This window comes from Erpetoichthys calabaricus, chromosome 3 (assembly GCF_900747795.2).
Source record: "Erpetoichthys calabaricus chromosome 3, fErpCal1.3, whole genome shotgun sequence".
In the NCBI taxonomy this organism is placed as follows: Eukaryota; Metazoa; Chordata; class Cladistia; order Polypteriformes; family Polypteridae; genus Erpetoichthys; species Erpetoichthys calabaricus.
In genome coordinates, this window is record NC_041396.2 from 127,104,920 (window position 1) to 127,127,537 (window position 22,618).

The window sequence follows — 22,618 nt, forward strand, 5'->3', positions numbered from 1 at the left end:
AGCAGATGATCAATTGTAGAGAATAAAACTCTGGGATTACTAGCATTGTTATTTATAATTCTAGAGAAATAACCCCGCTTCTCAAGACGGACTATGTTGTTGTTTTCTGTTATTTTAGCCTTCAGTATCTCATAATGGATAATCAATTTAGTTTTTCTCCATTTACGCTCATGTTCTCTTTAGATCAGACACTCTTTGGGTCTTTCATGGTGTAACAGTGCTAGAGGATTTTTTAACTGTCTTTTCAGGAGCAACAATGTCAGCAGCAGCTCTCACTTTAGTATTAAAATTTTCCACCTTACTATTTACATTATCGTTGCTATTTTAGTAAGCACTACAAACAGACTGGTTGCTTAGAATGTTTGTAAACTTTGAAGCTGCAGATGAATCAAAGAAGTGTTTTTTAACAATATGCTTCTCGTGAATTATTTCTATCATTATTTCTATATTAAATAGTAAGAGAAAATGGTCTGATAAACCAGTATCAATGATCTGCTTCACATCAACTTTTATTCATTTAGTAATTACTAAATCCAACGTATGCCCTGCTTTTTGTGTTGGCTGACTAACATGCTGGCTCAAATCAGAAGAGTCCAGGAGGTTCATGAATTCTTTTACTTTTGGGTCACACTGATTATCGATATGAAAATTAAAGTCACCAACTATTAGGAACATGTCATAATTTGTGATTATAATTGACACCAAGTCTGAGAATTCCTCAAAGAAAGACACATTGTATTAAGGCGGTCTATACACGGACAATATTAGACACTGAGAAACTCCATGAATAACAATGGCAAGATACTCGAAGGACTTGAATATACCAAAGCCGACATCTTTACACTTTAGATAGATAGATAGTTTAACTGGCTCGAGTAAATGTTTGCTAAACCACCGCCTTTCTTACCTTGGCGATCCGCATGAGCAAAACTGTAATTCAGAGAAGCAGATTCAATTAAAACAGCCGCACCATCAGAGCTAAGCCACGTTTCACTTAATGCAATAAAATCAATTTTCCTATCACTAATAAGATTGTTGATAGAAAACGTCTTGTTGGTTAATGCTCCAACATTTAATAAGGCCATATTTATTGTCTCGGAAGAGCAGAACTAAATTGTAGGAGCGTTATGGGTATTCGAGATTCGCCAGGGTAAAACTCACTTGACCTTGAAAGTGAGTGGTGCAGCGTGGATTCGATGTTATTGAACCACAATTTGTTGTGACGATTTCAGATGTAGGGGGGGATTCTTTCAGTAGACAAACCTTCAAATCCCTCAGGTGCCTCTGTCTGGACAGGAGTTTCTGGATCTGGATATCGAGGGCCTGGAGTTCTTCAACAACGCGGTCCATCTCACCGTCGGCCATTGTCTGCTTCCACTTCTGCTTTGTGTCCTAGGAAAGAAAAAAAGAGAGAAGACAAGAGTACAGTGTCAAACATGTATTCTTCTTTACAAAAATTGTGATACAACAAAAATGTTTGCCAAAAGTAAAAATATTGTAATGTTGGCGGATTGGACCTGCGAAAGGGAGGGACACACACACACACACACACACACACTTTGCAAACTTTTCATTGAGGAAAACAAGGGGTGAGATAGAAAGCACTCCCCTGATAAGAAGTTTTTCACAGAAATTGGTTGGTTTTTGACGTGGTTTCTGGGCAGTCTAGATTCTTTCATGGGTCGACTCAAAGAGCTGCTGGAGTGAGAGAGTGGAGTTACTTATGGGACCCGATGTAATCAGAAAGAGACTTTGAATTGGAACATGCAATGCACACAGAAGACGAGAATGGTGAGGGATGGGCAAAATGAATGTGAAGTCTTGCATCAGGAGCACTGTGAGATGGAGTGGAGTGGTAGATGTGAAGCGAAGACACGCACAGGTTCTGACACAATGTTTTTTTAAGGGTCATTTTTTCCATTTTATTTTATTTGTTTATTTATTTGTGCATGGTCCCTTGCATATCAATAGTTTAATAGTACATTAAAGTAACAATTGAGGAACATTTTGAGTTATTTAAAAAAAAATTTAAAATTTGGCTCCCAGTTTGAAACCCCCTGTTATAATGAAACCAGGGGGGAGATTTTTATCTGTACTTTTTGAGGATGGTGTTTTCAGCATCCTTAAATGATTATCTTTGCTACATTGTGCTGAGGTTCTGAATACAAATGGGCACTTCTGCATCTGAGGTTATGGTTCAGACCCTTGTGGAAAAGTGTGTGGGTGGGGACCTATGAAACTGGTGCAATTTTGGATTCCCTGTAACTGAAAACTCTGCCTTCCTGCAGTAGTTTTATCTGCCCAGGTTTTAAGGAGGCTTGCATCTTAACATTACACTCTTTACTGAGTGCAGGTGTAGAGTGCTGTGTTCTCATATAAAATACAAATACAAACTTTACAAATTACATAATGAGTAAACATAAAGACGCAAATTTGTTTGTACAGACAAACTGATTAATAGAAATGGTACTTGGTAATCTCTGTCAAATAATTAATTGTTGAACTATGGCTAGTTGACATCGGAGAAGAGGAAAACAGAAACTACAGTCAGAATCATCTCTGGAAAAAATAAACCTTTGGAGGGTCCACTTACAGTCCTCGGGCCTCATGTATAAACGGTGCGTACGCAGAGAAATGTTGCGTACAAACGCTTCCACGCTCAAATCGCGATGTATAAAACCTAAACTTGGCGTAAAGCCACGCACATTTCCACGGTACCTCATACCTTGGCGTACGCAATTTCTCCACTCGGTTTTGCAGACTGGCGGCACCCAACGTCAAAGCAGTGCTACTATTCCTGTGTGGTCACCCTTTCTTTCTTAGCTCCACATTCCTGACGCGGCTTTATAAATACACTGAAATTAACTGCATATTGTTTATTAGTGTAATGCATCTGATTGTATTTAACCTGCAGCAATATAATGGTCCAGGGAATAGCCATAGTATTCCAAATACCATAACTGCTTTAGCGTTGTAACTCTCACTGCATCTTCTTCTTCTTTCAGCTGCTCCCGTTAAGGGTTGCCACAGCAGATCATCTTTTTCCATATTACTCTCACAGCACCACTCGGAGTATTTATATCACTGTATCTGAGTGGGGAATCACAGCAGCAGCTGATCGGAAAGAGAATTATCGGTATACAGCATGAAGCAGACGCTGACTCAGCTACGGCAAAACACTTTAGAGACTTCCCAATACGGACTTCGCGGTTTAGAAAAAGTTCCATCCCAAGAACTCTAAACGCACTCAATCAGTCCATCAAGTGCTCCTTGTAGAACTGTTTACTTATAAGTACAATTACCTCACTGTAAAGTTGCACTACAGTTATAATATTGCACAACCTGTGCCACTTTATAAAGCGCGTATTTACATATGATGACGGTATTCATTTTTAAGATGAAATGCATCAAAATATGTTGATTATATTATACAGATAAAACTTTAACTTCATTTAAATAATCTGTATTGTTAATAATTAGACATGTGAGGACACGGTGCTGCAGCGCTAGCTAGTTCATGGATTGTTCCTGCATTGCGTTGTATTCTTGCGCTGACGTGACACTGGAAAGATAGACGGATAGAATAATTAAACATGTACTACGAAGATATTTCAATGTTCCTTAAAAGTTTTGAAGAATCGGCGTTCTAAGCTTACAAATGGCTTCTCGTCTATTACATAGCTGATTGTGTGGCGATTGGGTATTTGGAGAAAGAAAAGTAAGGACAGGAATTGGAGTTTAGTACATTTGAAAGAGACAGTACTGCTGTGATAAATTATGTCATTGAAGGTCGCGCATGGCGCAGCAAGCCTCTTGCGTGAGATATGAACAAGCACTGCGCCACCGTGTTCCCATGTTTAATAACATGCTTTCATTCCTATCATCATGAAAAAGATATCACGTATACATCTCAGTATTTTAATTATTCAGAGAGCTGTAATATCACGAATGTAATGGATTCTGTGTCCTGTCGGAGAAAGAGAAAGCCCGTTTAAGAAGCAGGTAGTGATTCACACACAGAGCACAAAGAAGATCAAATACAGAGCAAAGCATTTAACGTCCTACTTTAGTTACAATGGGATTTCAGAAACTAGTAAATTAAACGATTTTAAGATGAAATTTATGATGTTCTACTTTAATGGCAAAATAAACTACGTGATTAAAGTGCAAATTTCGAGGTTAAAGTTGACATTTCATGCTTTTTTCCCACTGTGTGCCTATTTTTTTGTCTGTACCCTAATAAGTTTTCATATGACACTCAGACGGTGGGCTACGACTTGCCTTTTCACAGCGACTTTGATATGTGATTTCTTTTTTATTTCGGGTACTGTGCAACTTTGTGAACTTGAGCCTTCGAGTTTCTCCGACACTCTGTCACTCGATCAACTTTCTTTTGTTGATTATACCACTGTTTAAACCAACAAATACTGTAGTATGTTTTTCCTTTGCCTCCACTTGGTATTCACTGAAATTCTTATATTTTCCCCCGTGCTTTTCCCATTGTCTTTTCTCAGAAGGCTATTTATATCGATTTGCATATTCAAAGAGGCGTAATTCTGGGAGGAGTTGGGGCGGGACAGAAGGCACGTGCACGTGCGTTACTTTTCACGCTGATCTGGATTTATGTAGTGGAAGAACGTGAAAGTTTGCGTACATACAGATTCCTGCATCTGTATTTTTCTGTGCGTACGCACATTCCCGCTTTTGTGCTTACGCCATGTTATAGTGTGAGTTCTACGCACGGCGTTATACATGAGGCCCCTGGAGACCTAGACCAACTGGCCATAAACCCCTTTCTGGGCATTCAGCTGTAGAGTCTGTGCTGGGCCTGCCAATCTGATGACATAATCTTTCCATCCATTTATTTGAATGGTCTCAGTATCTCAGGTGTCTTTTTCATGGGCAAGAAAACAGCTTGGCAGTAGAGCAGTGGCACCAACTCCCACAGAAGGATACCGAGAAGAGAAACAGAACAGAGGAGTGTTAGTAGTGGTTCATAAATATTGAAATGTTTATATTTCTCTACTAATCACTAACAAATAGGGATACAGTACTGTATGCACAGTTATTCAGCAACTCTGCAGTAGTCAGGGTATGCTAAACTAGAATAGTGAGTCTTCAGTCTGGATTTAAAAGCTGGGACTGAAGGTACATTTCTTATATAAGAAGGCAGATAATTCCACAGTTGTTTGGCCCAGTAACTAACAACTCTGGCCTCCCAGTTATTTTATTCATCCTTGGGATCTTTAGTATGCCAGATCTTGATGTACTCTCTATTTTATAAGTAGTAAATTCAGTATGCTGGGTCTCAGTCTTTATATGTTTTTGAAATCAGCTCTATGCTTAAATGGAAGCTGGTATAAGGAGAACTGGAATTCTGCGCTCCTACTTTGTAGTTCTTGTAATGAATTTTCAGCAGGATTTTGAAGTAAATGAAAGATGCATAAAGAACTATTTGAACAGCCTCTGAAAAAATGCACTGCAATTGTCAATCCTACTAGAAATCAATTTATGAATGAATTTCTCAACATCCTCTATATTTAGAAAACATTTCAATTTCCAAACATTAAAACGGACAAAAACACATTTTGTAATGTGGACATATTTTTTGGATTATATTTATGATCTTTTCTGTCATTTTAACCTCTGCAGTGGGCTAATAAAGAGTTGGAAAGAAGATTCAAAAAGAAAAAGTACTGTATAAAGTTTATAAGATTAAAAACTTTGATTTGAATCGTAGGGCATATGGGAACATGAGGACAACCATTAAGAAGGATATTAGGGAGGGTAAAAGGCAGGTAGAGAGGAATATAGCAAAAAAGGCGAAAGATGACCCAAATGTAAAGTTCTATCCCTCTTTATTGGAAAAAATAAAACTTAAAACCTAGAAATTAGAAATTAGTTTTGTCTGTTAAGTTTGACTTGATTGTATGGAATGTTAAGTGCTTTAAATAAATTCAATAAAAGTTTAAAAAAAACTTGAAATTAAAACTAAAAGTAGCAAAGATGACTGAAGACATAGAAATTTTTCATATTAAAAATTATACATATTAGCTAAATTAACTACTTACCATGGAAAACAGACAACTTATTTGGAATAATAGAAACTATTTGTTTTAGGTTGAAAGGACAATAATTCCTGTAAGCACATAAAGAAGACTTTAGATATTTTACTTAAAAATGTGTATGTTCAGTGGCATTAGGAGCAGGACTCAGCCCCAAAGCAATAGCTCAAGTAGTGGAACAAGTCCTGAAAAGGGTGCCAGTCCATCACAGGTTCAAATCACACAAGGCCAATTAATCTAATGCCATATTTGGAGATGTAGCAGGAAAACTGGAATACCTGAAGGACAGTGCACACAGACATTAGGAGAACAATGCATTACTCACACCTTTCAACTTCTTGGTATGTGTTAGCATGATGTGTGACACAAATGTGTTGGTGGTTTGCAAACACAGCAATGCCATATGATGACCAGGCATAGAACATATTTACTGTACCTAGACTACACAGTATAATTTTTTTGTGTGTTGTTTGGTTCATTAAATATTATATAAATACTATGAAATACATTGAAATTTAAGACAAAAAATCAAGGGATTGTATGTTTTCAGTCATCACAGAATTTATATAAAGCAAATTCAAAAAAGTAATCACTTACTATATATCAACTGAATACAAGTTGTCAGACTTGAGTGTGTATTAGGCACTCATTTTGCTTAAGTAAATTTTGCAAATGGTAAACTTGATGAGGAAGGTGGTTGTCCCCGAATAAGAAAGAGAAAGTTGTATCATTCACATTAATACACTAAAAAATGCATCCTACTCTTCTTATGGCCTTGTCTGTAAATATCATTTTACCTACATTTTTATTAAGCACATTCAAAACAATCCGAGAAACAGATGTGCAAACCAAGCAGAAACGATTTTAGTTGTCATGGTAACAATAGCTGCCTTCAGTTTAGCCAGACCTCATTGTGTGTAAATGTACCCAATAATTGACTTGTTTCTTTTGATTATAGGCCCTTGAAGAAATATCTATATAAACAGTCATTATATATGCCTTATAATTTACATTTTAATGAGATAATATAAATATTTAGATGGCCCCGAACAATATTTACAGTGAAGTATTGGTTGCTTTGTACTTATAACCAGTGTATTATTTTGAGCACTTTATGTCAACATTGGTGGAATAAAAAAAAAAAAGTTCAATATGTAGATAAATATGCAGAGACATTATTTTGTAAAATTTCTGATGTAACATCAAAGGAGTCATTGCCTTAATGGCCATTTTAGTCTGTATTTTACTTTTTTGCTTTAGTCAATTAAACATTGCTGTTTGCCCAATATCCTAATAAATAATAATACTTTTCTAAGTGATTTGTGATTTTTTTCCCCACTTAATAAATTCCTTAAACAAAAACAAGAAATTGGATTTATGTGATTGACGTGCTTGAAAGAAAACTTGTTATTATAGATAGACCATTTTGAAAGATACACTATATAGCCAAAAGTTTGTGGTCACCTGATTATCACATCTGTAAGGACATTATTATGAAGTTGACCACACTTTGCTGCTATAACAGTCTCCACTCTTCTGGAATAGCTTTCCTGATAGTATTGGAGTATGTCTGCAGGAATTTATGCCCATTCTGGAAAAAGAACATTACTTGGATGAGAAGATCTGGCTCACACTTGACATTCCAATTCATTCCAAAGCTGTTCAATAGGGTTGAGGTCAGGACTCGTCAAACCATATTCTTATTGACCTGGCTTTGTGCATAGGGACAGAGTCATGATGGATCAGAACATGGCCTTCCCCAAGCTGTTGACACAAAGATGAAAGCACACAATTGTTTGAATTTTTCTTGTATGCTGCAATTGGAGCCAAGTGGCCTAAGCCAAACCCTGATAAACAGCTCCAGATCATTATCCCTCCTCCAGCAAACTTTACAGTAGGCACTATACAGTCTGAAAGGTGGCATTCTTCTGGCATCCGCCAAAACCATATTCGTTCTTCACGGTACCAGATAGTGAAACGTGATTCATCACTGCAGAGAAGCCATTTTCAATGGCCGCATGCTTTACACTACTCCAGCTGACGCTTGGCATTATGTATAGTGATCTTAGGCAAATGTGCAGCAGCTCTGCCATGGAAACCCATTTCAATACACTCCCAACGCACAGTTCTTGTGCATTATTGCGTCACTCTGTTGTGAGTGATGCAAAAGAGAACAGGGGCCTCATGTATAACGCCGTGCGTAGAACTCACACTATAACATGGCGTAAGCACAAAGCGGGAATGTGAGTATGCACAGAAAAATCCAGATGCATAAATCTGTGCATTCACCAGCTTTCACGTTCTTCTGCTACATAAATCCCGATCAGCGTGAAAAGTAGCGCACGTGCATGTGCCTGCTGCCCCACCCCAACTCCTCCCAGAATTATGCCTCTTTGAATATGCAAATCAATATAAATAGCCCTTAAGCTCAGCCTTCTGTGAAAAGACAATGGAAAAAGCACGGGGGAAAATAGAACAATTTCAGCAAATACCAAGTGGAGGCAAGGAAAAACTTACCATTCGTTGGTTTAAACAGTGATATAATCAACTAAGGGAAGTTGATCGAGTGACATATAGTGTCGGAGAAACTTAAAAGCTCAAGTTCACAAAGTCGCACAGTGCCCAAAATAAAAAAGAAGTTGTCACATATCAAATTCACCATGAAAAGGCAAGTCGTAGCCCACCATCTGAGTGTCATATGAAAGCTTATTAGGGTACAGAGAAAAAAAAATAGGCACACAGTAGGAAAAAAGCTCGAAATGTCAACTTGCCTGAAGAAGGGGCCTGAGTTGCCTCGAAAGCTTGCATATTGTAATCTTTTTAGTTAGCCAATAAAAGGTGTCATTTTGCTTGGCTTTTCTCTACATTCATAATGGCTAACACGGTACAACACCCTAGTACTAACTTTAATCTCGGAATTTCCACTTTAATAACGTAGTTTATTTTGTCATTAATTTTGTCAATGATGTAGAACATCATAAACTTCATCTTAAAATTGTTTCATTTAGTAGTTTCTCAAATCCCATCGTAACTAAAGTAGCACGTTAAATGCTTTGTTCTGTATTTGATCTTCTATGTGCTCTATGTGTGTGAATTACTACGTGCTTCCGGGCTTTCTCTTCCCCTGACAGGGCACAGAATCTATTACATTCGTAATATTATAGCTCTCTGAATAATTAAAATACTGAGATGTATACGTGATATCTTTTTCATGATGATAGGAATGAAAGCATGTTATTAAACAAGGGAACATGGTGGTGCAGTGATTGTTCATGTCTCACGCAAGATGCTTGCTGCGCCATGTGCGACCTTCGATGAAAGAATTTATTGCAGCAGTACTGTCTCTTTCAAACATACTAACCTCCAATTCCTGTCCTTACTTTTCTTTCTTCTTTCTGAATGAGTGCGTTTAAAGTTATTGGGATGAAATTGTTTCTGAACCGCGAGGTCCATGCAAGAAAGGCGCTGAAGCATTTTGCCGTGGCTGAGGCAGCGTGTACTTGATGCTGTATACCGATAATTCTCTTTCCGATCAGCTGCTGCTGTGATTCCAAACTTAGATACAGTGATATAAATACTCAGAGTGGTGCAGTGAGAGTAATATGGAAAAAGATGATCTGCTGTGGCAACCCTTAATGGGAGCAGCTGAAAGAAGAAAAAGAAGGTGCAGTGAGAGTAACAACTCTAAAGCAGTTATGGTATTTGAAATATTATGGCTATTCCCTGGACCATTATATTGTTACAGGTTAATTACAATCAGATGCATTACACTAACAAACAATATGCAGTTAGTTTCAGTGTATTTATAAAGCCGTGTCAGGAATGTGGATCTAAGAAAGAAAGGGTAACAACACAGGAGCAGTAGCACTACTTTGACGCTGTGTGCCGCCAGTCTGCAAAACCAAGTGGAGAACTTGCGTACGCCAGGGTATGAGGTACCGTGGAAGTGTGCGTGGCTTTACGCCAAGTTTAGGTTTTATACATCGCGATCTGAACGTGGAAACATTTGTACGCAACATTTCTGTGCGTACGCACCGTTTATACATGAGCCTCCAGGTGATTTTGACACATTATGTATTTCAGTACTCTGTGGCCCAATTTTGTGAGTTTGCATGGTCTACCAGTTTCTGGCTAAGCTTTTTTGCTGCCAGACGCTTCCACTTGAAAGCAATAGCACTTAAACTTCACCGGGGCAGATTAAGCAAAACAGATATTTTCATTTACTGACTTGTGGCAAAAATGGCATCCTATGACATTGCCATATTTAAAGTCACTAAACTCTTCAGTATGACCCATTCTACTGCCAGTGTTTGTCAAAAGAGATTACATTGATATGTGCTTGATTTTATGTACCTGTTAACAGTGGGTGCAACTGAAACACCTGAACTCAATAATTTGAAGGGATGTACACATTCTTTTGTCATACAGTGAATTAAATATATTTGAGTAACTTTTCCACCTGAATAGCTTCAAACACTTTGTGTTGTTACTTGTGTATAGTTATTTCATTTCATACATATTAAAATATGTGCGCCTCTCCAAATAAAGCGTACTACTTCATGATTAATGAGTAAATAAACAGAGTAACTAAGCAACTTCAACACTAATAATTTACCATGCAGTCACTCATTCCTGAATAAATCAGGTACCGTTATTTTAAATTTTATTTAAAATAAAATTTTAAATAATAATCATATTGTTCTATATTATCAAGAATTAGTGTTAAAGAGTAATTTGTACATCACTTTGACCCCAGTACAGCCATACTTTAATTTTGGATTTTGGATGTTCCACCTTAGTTTAATTGGCTTCCTCCCACAATCTAAAATAAAGAGAAATTTGGCCTGATGTTATTGTGTGTATGACTATGCCGTATTATAAACTGGTGTCCTGCTAAGAGTTAGTTCTTGTCTTCTAATACCAAGGTAAATGCCCACTCTTAAGAACTTTGATCTGGAAAAAAGCAGGCATAAAAATTAATTAATGAATGTTATAGGTTCAAAGCTCAGCAATTTGAAACCTTACTGTCTGTCAAGTGTTATTTCTTTTCAGTAGGAACAATATATTTCACTTGTGTATACAGTATGATATTTTCAGCATTGCAGTCATTGTTCTGGAATATGAGCAGAAGTCTTTGAAATAGTTCAATTTCTGCTTTTAAATAAACTCATTGCTTAAAAGTGCTATGATCAATTAATTAACAATAAAATGAACTGAAGCGTTGTCAAGTGAAGCCAGTGGAAGCTTTGCTACTTGACATTGGTGCCTGCAGTTGCTTTTTAATGGCTTTTATAATGCACTTCAGTTAGGGGTCTTAATGAAATTTACTATATATTGTATAATATGAACTGATTAACCAATAACCTCAGTCCATTCATCCTTTGGCGTATGTGTGTGGAACATGCTTTATGTGAAGTATTAGAGAATGTACAACCCACTGGAAGATGACTAGATTAATATTAAAAATGTATTTAAGTAAGAAAATGTAATTTTACTGATAATTTGCTTGTTCATTGTGTTACATTTTCAAGTATTTTGGCTAAATATTCTTTTTCCATTAAGTTTTGAGTTTTTCTTGATGTTGAGGTGAAAAAATATGCCCTAATTAAAAAAAAAAAACTCACTGTTTTTGTACTGTTAATACTGTAGCCATTTTCATTCAGGGTATGTTAGCTTCATATGAATTCTTTACAATATTTAACAGATTATTCAGATGTCAATTGATTTTGTAATTTTTAAAACTTTTGTTTCATTTTTGTTCTTTCAGAGTTTCCGTTGGCCAATTGCTAGTAATGTTGATGGAAATGAAATGCTGGAAATTCAAGTATTCAATTATAGCAAAGTCTTCACAAATAGGTGAGATAAAGGATTTTTCATTTCTTGCTGAACAAATTCTATTTCTATCTTCACTATCTATTACAAGCCAATTTTAATTGTGTTAATCTTGACTATACATTTTGATTTAGTTCTAGTCTTAGTCTTCTGAATAAATTGCATTTAGCTTTAGTTACATTTTAGTCATTTAATTATTGTTAGTTTTAGTCTATAAAAAATAAATTTAGTTGAGAAAAATGTAAATCAGTTTTAGTCAACTAAAAGCAAAAGTAAATTAGTCAAACAGTCAAAATCAGATGGATAACTTGTTGTAATAAAATGAATATGCACAGAACGTACTGAACCTGTAAACTATTATACTAACATGTACAGTAATGAGCCAAACCACATGTAGTGATTAACATAAAATGAGTAGGCATAGAAAGGATTTACTCCAAATAGATCTTGTTCAGATAATGTCAGGTCTGGTCTGTCATCACAATTGTCTGGACTTCATCGTGCCTTAGTTATGCTCAGAGGTGGGTAGTAACGAGTTACATTTACTTGAGTAACTTTAAAAACAAATTGTACTTCTAAGAGCAGTTTTACTGCACCATACTTTTTACTTTTAATTGAGTACATTTGTGAAGAAGAAACACTACTCTTACTCCGCTACATTGGGCAACACTTGACTCGTTACTCTTTTCCATTTATACATTAGATACGCTATATTTTTGCCAAAGAGAAGTCACCAGTGGATCTAGTGCATGACTCTTTCGCCAATCAGACATAGCAACAATAATCACATGACTATGTTTCACCAATCAGTCGTAGCAACAATAATCACATGACTCCGTTTCATCAATCAGATGTAGTCATGCAGTCACATGACCACACACAAACTTCCTGCATCTGTAGCCTGAGAGAGACTTTTAGTCATGCAGGGCTCCTGTTCACTGCTAAACGGTCACAGCTTCACTGCAACAACTTTGAGAGCCAACTCCTGCTGAAGCTTAACCATCACTTCACTGAGTGAAGAACAAGCGCGTTTTAACCAAACATGCACAGACAGTCATGGTAAAGTGAGACTTTTTGTACGTGCACAAGCTGCCTTGTTCTAATGTTACTTTCTATCAGCTGTGCTATTTGGAGGGCAAGTGTGTGACAATGCCGGTCCCCTACAGACTCTTTTCTTTTCTCCCTTTCTTTGATTCCCCCTTCTTTTTTTGTGCCGACCTGTATATTTACATTCCCGTTCTCCATGAGCCTTAATCACACGCTGCAGAAAGCCAATGAAGTAATTGAGAACGATCGCACGTGCAGGTGTGACTCGCTCCAACTACCTCATTAACTCCCCGCGGTCGTGCAATTGTGCCTACGGAGAGTGACACAGCTTTATGGATTTGAAACTGGTCTTTTTTTTTTTTTTTTGAAGCTGTGGACTTGCTACAGCACAAAGTGAATATACAGTATTATACTGTCAGTGTACAGTATATCTTGTCACTGTAAGTAGTTTGCACTGTTCAAACATACAAGTTACCTACTGTAGGTATTTGCTTCAAAAGCTTTGTTGTGAAAAACTGAGATTTGGAACTTTGTGTTATTTGTGCATCTTTATTATGATATTTGTTCCCCTTTTTTATTTTATTATTTGGAAATAGCAGAATTTGCACATTATTTTATATTTTTGTCTGTCGTATTACAACATTTCTAAAAAATAAATCATTTATTATGTTCAAACAGTTACTCAGTACTTGAGTAGTCCATCCATCCATCCATCCATCCATCCATCCATTGTCTCCCGCTTATCTGAGGTCGGGTCGCGGGGGCAGCAGCTTGAGCAGAGATGCCCAGACTTCCCTCTCCCCGGCCACTTCTTCTAGCTCTTCCAGGAGAATTCCAAGGCGTTCCCAGGCCAGTTGTAGTCTTTTCACCAAATACTTTTTTTACTCTTACTTGAGTAATTTTTTGGATGACTACTTTTTACTTTTACTTGAGTAATATTATTTTGAAGTAACGCTACTCTTACTTGAGTACAATTTTTGGCTACTCTACCCACCTCTGGTTATGCTGCTATAAGATTTTACCAGCACATATTTAATTTCAGCACAAGGTTTATAAAGAATGAGATCCTCTTAGATTATCTGATTTATCTGACCATGAGCACATTTTATATTTATTCTGACATGTATTTCTCCAGCAACTGAAAAATACTGCTTAAAATAATACTGCAAATAAAAATTTAAACATTATTATATCTTGTAAAGTTGAATTACTGAATTCCAAAATAATTTAGAATGCTTGTTTTTAAATAAACCCTTAAAAGCTGTTTTTGTAACAAAATTACTTTTAAGGTCTGGTTTGGCAGAGAACTGCTCTGGTAGCTTTGCAACATTGCTATTGTAAGATTTATATTTACCTCATTAGCTTGTTAAAAACTCTCTTAAGACTAACATTTAATGAATGAGTCAAATTTAATACATTAATTCAATATTTCTGACCTCTTGTAAAAGAGCCTTTGCTGTGCGATACAAAGTGTGTCACATGAGTGATCAGACTTTGTTATTGCTTAGCCTGTGTGCAAATCCGTGACTTCATGTATTCTGTTCGTTTCGGTGCTCCGGTCGAGTCGGCTCTTATAAGCCCAATTTTTTTAGGTGGAGTGGTGGCTCTGAGGCTAAGGATCTGTGCTGGTATCCAGAAGGTTGCCGGTTCAAATCCCCGTCACTGCCAAAAAAGAGATCCTATTCTGCTGGGCCCTTGAGCAAGACCCTTAACCTGTATGTGCTCCAGGGGCGCTGTACAATGGCTGACCCTACGCTCTGACCCCAAGGGGTATGCGAAAACTAACAAATTCCTAATACAAGAAATTGTACAAGGCAAAATAAAAGAACAAAAAAAATGTAAAAAAAATCCACAATTACAAAAGTTACCTGTAGTCCATTAATTGCAATTGAGAAACTGGATTACAGTCACAAACGTACCATGCTTATATATGACATCATAAGTGCTTTTTCTTTTTTCTTTACATTTTAGGGGTTATGCTCATAAACATTATTCTGCTCATGAAAACTAAACAAATAACCCAAATTTAGTGTTTGCAGATTTGTATTTAGTATTACCTTGTACATATCGTATTAATTAGGAGAAGCACTAAAATCCTAAATACTTGTTATGTTAGTATTAACAAATGGAGCAGCTCATTTCATTGATGATGAAGACAAGCCAAGTAGCCACTTTATTTGAAACTTGCCACGATTTTTAATTGTTATAACTGTTTTGTCACTGCTTACTATGCATGTGAGGCAGTATCACTTGCAACCCTAAACTGTATCCACCAGTTACAAAATGGATGGATGTGAGGACGAACATGTGTAGATGTGTTCATTATAATCAAAGCACAAAATGAGAAGCTTCCTTTCCTTTATCGGGACTATGTAGAATGCTGTATTAAAAGCGATTAATTCCTCCATTTCATCTGGTGTAACAAATGCGTGACACTACAAGCTAAACACTTAAAATTCACATCTGAGGCTGAGTGCATCTGATTGCACTCTCAAAGCTGCAGAAATCTGTTTCTTAAGTAACTTCTAAAAGGATAAAACTGACAATAGTAAAATCCTGTATGTATGTGTGTTGGCTTTGTTTTTTTTTTATTGATAAGCATGTTTTCACAAATCACACTTGACGCATTAGTATTAGCAGAGTGAACAAGAGCTAGAGGTAACACTATTTGCGTCGGACTAGTCGTCACCTAGATAATGTTACACAGAGACCATGAAACAACAACAGGGAAATAGCCAGGGACCTGTGTAGGAGGGACAGCATAGGCCCCGCATCTAGTCCCATCTTCAGGTAGTCTTCAAGGACAGGTTATTCCACCTCTTATGCCTATCAGTTGAGTTAAGTAGGTGAAGGAACATACTGCCATTTCCATACATGGATAGGTGGCTGTGTCTGCAAGGCTGTAATTGACAATTGTTCAACTGTCACTATTGTCAGACCTGACTTGTTGCCAAAGTGGTTACGGGCACTTAGATGTTGTTGACTGTGGCTACAGATAACATGACAGCTATTAGGGACAGATGCAGGTGGATATTAGAGTTAGTGAACAGTGCTGGACCTTGAAAGTCTGGGTGGCCTAGTTTAAAGATTCTTGTATCTTGGAAATGGACTTTTTGAGGATAGCTGCAGTGCAAATTGACTTTCAAAAAGGAGTTCTAAGGTTCTCGGGTGGAGTTGTATTCATCGGTTGGGACACAGTAGCAGTAAGGGGGGCATTGTCACCCAGGTGCTACAGCGAACCGTGTTTCATTCTCTGACCACCCTGACTCAGCCAGTCGTCATCTGAAAACCATTGAAGAGGTGTGTGAGAAGAATAAAGAGGGGCTATCTCATAGTCAATGGCTTCAACTTTGGGAGCTTCCAGAAAAGCTCCAGTACTGTTCTGCCACTTCCTCTGAAGATGTTGGCCGCCCACAACTGGTACAGCATGGTATTCATGCAGGTGATGCACTACCCATTCATTAGTGCCACTGGCGCATCCCTCTAGCAAGACAGAAGGCTGTCAATGCCATCATAAAGGGGGTGCAAGAGGCAGGAATTATAGAGCCCTCTAAATCACCATGGGTCTCTCCTGTTATCCTCGTACCAAAAAAAGATGGCAATTGGTGCTTCCGTGTCAACTATAGGAAGCTGAATGCTGCATTAAGGATTCATTCCCCCTGCTGCGATCTAGTTGCAGGACCTGCCTGGTCCTCATCATTGGATCCAAGAAGTAGATGCTGGCAAGTGACACTGACCCCAGAAGCAAATGAGAAGAGTGCATTCACAACTTGCAAAGGTTTACTGCATTTTCAGGTCATGCCATTTGGACTGTTCAATGCACCAGGCACTTTTGAAAGGTTGATGTACAATGTGTTGGCTGATATACCGGGCACCCAATGTCTTGTTTACCATGATGATTTGGTGATGCATGGGAAAAACTTTGTGATAGCTCTAGACACTCTGCAAAATGTAATGAAGAGGTTTTGAACAGCCGGTCTCAAGCTTCATCCTGACCTTCTGCCACGAGAGGTGTCTTTGCTTGTTGAAAGGAGATTACTACTAAAGAGAACAAGGTGACTGCAGTGCAGAGGTGGCCTGAGCCACATAACCAACAACAAGTGAAGGAGTTCCTGGGGCTGACTTAATACTATCGGCGTTTTGTGCCTGCATTTGCCACCATAGCAGCGACACTACATCACCTGCTATACCTGGGTGAGGTGAGGGGTGAAGATCAATGGACAGCTTTCACTAATCTCAAGAAGATTTTCTGCCAGGTTCCCATTCTAACATCCCTAGATGTGAGCTTACCAATTCTGCTTGTTACTAATGCCAGCAACGTAGGGATTGGAACAGCGCTGTCAAAAAGACATCCAGAGGGGGAGCGAGTTGCAACTTACTAGAATCGGGCCCGAAGTTGACCTGAAATAAACTATCGTGTGACCAGAAAACAGCTGCTGTCAGTAGTGGAAGCCACTCAGGACTTCTTACAATATTTATGTGGCCTGCCCTTTGTGGTGCAAACTGATTGTGCTGCCATTAATGGGCAACTCACTTTTAGGGAACCGGAGGGCCAACTGGCCCTGTGGCTGGAGCGCCTCCTGGCATTCCAGTTTACAGTGGAACATCGGTCTGGTGACCAGCATTGCAATGCAGATGCTATGTCTCGGCAGCCTTGCCTAGTAGAGTGCTGTGCACATTGCAAACGGCAGGAGAATCAAAGGGAAGAACGACTGAGGATGAGTGTCCCTTTCTGCCAGGTGGTAGTCGTACCCAAGAGTGAGGAGGAGTTGCAGGCTAGCCAATAGACAGATCCAGAGCTAAAGCAGATTATCTGTTGAGTGGAGGAATAACGGTGACTCACCTGGGCTGAAGTTGCAGGCGAGGCCTATGGTCTCAGTGGGGAAGTTTATCTCTTATGGGAGGCTCTTTAAAGAGGCAACGGTGAAACCCAGTAATTGGAGAAGGAAGGTGGCAGGTGGCCGTGCCTTGTTCACTAAAAGGCAAGGTGCTCTGGAATGTACATGGTTCTCCAAGTGGTGGAAACTTTGGCATTACCAAGACTCAGAGGAGGCTGCGGCTGGCATTTTACTGGGGCAGTCAGAAGGATGTAGAGGATTATTGTAAAACAGTGTCATGATTGAATGGCAAAGCAGGGCTTATCACAACAGTCCACTGCGTCTCTGTAATAATATCAGTTGGGAGCCCCAATGGAGTGAGTTGCTGCTGATATTCTTGGTTCGTTTTCTCATTCCAACCAAGGTAACCGCTATGTACTGGTTGCAATAGATCACTTTACTAAGTGGCCTGATGCATATGCCCTCCCTGACCAGGAAGCCAAGATTGTGGCAGATGCTCTCACTGGAGGATTTTTCAGCAGGTTTGGGGTGCCAGCTGAACTGCCCTTGGACCAGGGCAGGAACCTGGAGAGCCAGTTATTCCAAAATGTGTGACAGGAATTGGGCATTCAAAAGACCTGCACCACTCTCCTGCACCCTCAGAGTGATGGGCTAGTGGAGCAATTTATACAGACACTGACAATGCAACTAGCCCTAACATCATCTTGGGATCCAAGACACTGGGATCAGCAACTACCCTTGCAGCTTCTGGCTTGTCGGTCTGTGGTGCAGTGTCTAATGGTTGCACTCCTGCCATTCTGATGTTGTGCAGAGACCTAAGAAACTCTGCTGAGCTTGTATTTGGGATATCCTCGAAACACTATCTGAGGTTTCAGGTCCTGAATATACTCGCAAATTGTAGGAATGGTTGGCCCACGCTTTTGCTAAGGATTATCTTCAGATGGCAGGTGGTCGTCAAAATCGCCACTATGATATGAGAGCTCAGCCTTTCCAGGAGGGGGATAAGGTTTGGGTATATGGACCCAAAAGAGGAAAAGGATGCTGCCCCAATCTGGGTGGGGCCTAGTCAGGTACTTGAGAGGGTTGAAGAAGTGGCATATTGGGTATAGCTGGCACTAGTGCTGGGCGGTATACCGGTTCATACCGAAAAACTGTTTTTTTATGATATAAATTTTTCTTATACCGCAACACCGGTTTAAATTGCCTAAACGACGTTCGGAACGTGGCGCAGCGGGAAACTGTTCAAGTGGGGACCTTTTTCACTGCTACACCGCTAAACACAGATTTGTTGCACTAGGGCTCTTTTTCACTGCTACACCACCAAATAGTGGGCGGTAGCATAGGTATATGGAGGACTATTTCGGACAAAATTAAATAAATAAATAAATGCGCAAATAAATTAAAGTTCTGTGAAATGTGAAAAATGGACAGAGAGCATTCCAAAACTGAAGCCGACGATAAAGTTGAATATGAACAACAGAAGAACTTTTGCCGAAAAAAAGGAGTCACGTCCGTCGCCTGGAGATACTTTAGTTTTAAAAGGTCAGATGTGTAAATACTGTTTCTATACTACTGGATAATACTGCAAGCCAAGTTGTACTTGTTTTTGTACTTGCTAGTGTATGTTTTGCTTGAATTCATCCTGCAATGTGCTGGCGACCCGTTCAGAGATGGGCGCAACTCTGAATGGATTAAACATGTATAACGAAGATATTTTTAAAGTTCTGAACACTCCGTCGGCTAAGTTAATAACTAGTTTTAATTTCACAAAGATGTTTATCGTGTGGTGATTGGTAATGTGGAGAAAGAAAAAGGAAAGATAGGAACTAGGGTTTTGGTAGAGAGCAGGAATATCATGAAGTGAATGGATTCTGTGTGGTGATTGCTGCAGGCGCCTGCTCGTAGTGCAGAGGAAGTCAGTTTAAGAAGCGTAGTGATTAACGACTGGGTCGGGGAACACTTAACACAAAGTATTTGATGTGCTGCATTAATTCTATGATGGGGTTTGAGAAAATCTAGTAAATTAAACATTGATTTTAGGATGAAGTTTAGTTTACAACATTCTACTTTAATTATAAAAAACTATGAGAATAAAGTGGAAATGTCGACTTTAATCTTGACATAAGCGTCAACATTAAAGTGGAAATGTCAAGAATAAAGTCAACATGTCGAATTTATTCTCGACATATAGTTTGTTTTTTTCTTCCGTGTCCATATTTTTTTTTCTTCACAGTGGCCCTAATGCGCTTCCATAGGGCTATACCACAAACAGCATTATAAATGCAAGTATGCAGTTTTATTATTTATGTATATAGCTTAGCTTGAAGCAAGGTCCATATTAATGCAGTTTGCCTAAATGATGGTACAGTTGGTAAGATGTCATCACCAAGTTGCACTTGTTTTATTTTATTTTAATTTGGTGAATACTGTGTAATGCACCTGGGCTTGAAGCCTTGAAGTTAATGGTGCAACTATCAGTAATACTATTATGTATTTTATTGTTATTATTTATTAGTTTAAATATTATGCAGTTTAATGATGGTAAAATTGTTTAAAAAGTCACTTTAACGTGTCAGTGGACAGAGATTGTTAACATTAACAGAAAGTGTAGTTGGTTTACAAAAATTATTTACTATTTATTCCTTTTCTAAGACGTGTTCAGTGCAATCCAACTTTTGACAAACACCTCTGGATATTTTACTAAGTCTAAATGCCTCTTTGGATGGTTGAAAATATGTTGTCAAAATCATAGTTTAAGCTTTTGCAAAATTTGTTCAATTAAAAGGTTCTATATTTTGACTGCATCTGTCATGCAATGTGATTCCTTCTCTTTAGTGCCACCCCCTTGAAAACAATCACTTTATGGGGCCATGCAAACCTGGATTAATACTTGTGTGCACATTAAAATGTCTTTTTGTACAATGTACAATTCTCATAACAGTCAAATAGGTTATTCTTAGCCAGTCTACTGCAGTAATTGCAGTGGAAAATGTGGTTAACATCCACTCATGCATGGGGAAAATAATACCGTGAAACTGGCAGAATTTAGAAAAATACCGTGATATAGAATTTTGGTCATACCGCCCACCTCTAGCTGGCACAAATTTCACCAAGACCAACTGGCCCCCTATAGGGGTAATCCACCAACAGCAGATGGCCAGATAGCCTCACAAGATCCAACTTCTAGTTGTGAGGGCCAGTAGGACATATCGTCCTCTCTTGTCAACAGATCTCCACGGGTACCAAGAACTTCTCAACAGCAATATCTTCCAGTACGTTTCAAGGATTTTATTCTACCTCAGGAATGAGGAGCTAAAAGGGGGGCTGTGTGACATGCAGGCAGCTGGTGATTGGCTGTGGGGGAACAGAAAGGTGTGGAATGCTGTAAGGGACAAGGCTCAGAGAAAGGCTTCTGTTTTGTAAGGGGCAGACATACTTATAGAAGATGAGTGACAGGAGAAATTTAGGGGGAACATGGAAGGTGTGGCAGAAGGAAGATTTAGTTGGAAGTCAGGAAACAACAAGCAGGAGATTTACATGCAGTATAAAGAAAGGCAGAACGTGAGTGGCAGAAGATAAACTGATTGGTAGGTACAGCTTTCTTATATTGTTTTGGTGGTGTGCTCCATAACCCAGATAACCAAGACAGGGCACCATTTGTTAGGAAATGAAAACCCCAGTACCTCTGAGTTACGTTTGCTTATTACACTGGTTAATACCATATAATACCATGTAAAAAAAAATGTGGTGGGTGTGGCAACGGGCTATCAGCACATGTTCTCAACCTATATATATATCAAAACGGTGCCATCTTTCGCCTTTATGCCTGGTGCAGCTGCATTGTTCTTATATGTGAGTGGATGTTTCTTGCGGGGAGGGCTTCTGTTCTCTTTCTCAGATGTAGAACCCTCATCCTCATCTGAGTTCACCTCGGTTATAGCACGCAGTTTTGTGAAAGTGTTTATTTGATATTTGTACTTCATGACACAGATTATACACTTGCTGTCAAAATTTTGTCATTGGTACTATAACATGAAAAAGTTTCTGTTTTAGGTATGTGTTCAACATATCTTGCCTTGTATTTCCTGTCATCCTACATTTACATAGATCATTGTAGACACGGAACACACATGAAATGCATGTGTTTCAAGTAACAATAAATTATTTACCCTATACAATTCCAGGCACCTCACTTGCAGATAAAGGGCTGTGAGAACTTTTTGCCTTAGTTGAGCTGCTGTGTGTGGGTTTGTGGGGGGCATGGAATAGCAGGCTGCTTGTGCTGATCGACACATTTACAAAACAAAAGCATGCTAATGGAGAGGTGCAAAGGAATTTAAGGTGGTCCAAGTTTTTTCATAGGCTTCAGGGATTCTAGTGTTAATAAATTCAGACCTTTTTGTTTTGTCTCATAAATTAAAATGGACACTGCTTGAGTTTGGACATAGAGCTTGTTTTAAATGCAGCAGCTTACATTTTTAATTGGAAAAAGAAAAGATAGATGAATTTGAAATTGCTGCTTAGTTAACAATAGTCTTGTTAATTTAACTGCAAAATATTTCTTTTAGTTATAAACCTGTTAAGCATGTTAGTCTTGCATTTCCTTGATAAACAACTTAAATTTTTATAAGATTTGTGCTTTGTTTATTTGTTGCAGTTTATGTAATTGTGGTAAAACAGTGTCCCTCAGCAAGTTAAAATACAGTTTATGAGTAAGTGTTGTATAGAAAAAAAACAGTACCCCTTTACACGAAAGACCTGCCCAAACTGTAATCCCCGGCTGATTCAACTGTTCTTCTGTTGTACATGGGGATTTTCTGTGCAATAGTAGACGCA

General features: G+C 38.5%; 2 protein-coding genes across 12 annotated transcripts in view; one reads left to right on the top strand and one right to left on the bottom strand.

Moving 5' to 3' along the window:
* selenoi (selenoprotein I) overlaps positions 1-22,618 on the bottom strand; it is a 788,955-nt gene that overhangs the window by 219,156 nt on the left and 547,181 nt on the right. The gene's annotated exons all lie outside the window — the stretch shown is intronic.
* otofa (otoferlin a) overlaps positions 1-22,618 on the top strand; it is a 608,533-nt gene that overhangs the window by 163,159 nt on the left and 422,756 nt on the right. For all 11 annotated transcript variants that reach the window (XM_051924238.1, XM_051924241.1, XM_051924242.1 and 8 more), the window contains exon 3: positions 11,833-11,921. In XM_051924238.1, the coding sequence (XP_051780198.1) occupies positions 11,833-11,921 (89 nt within the window). The remainder of the gene's footprint in view (positions 1-11,832; positions 11,922-22,618) is intronic.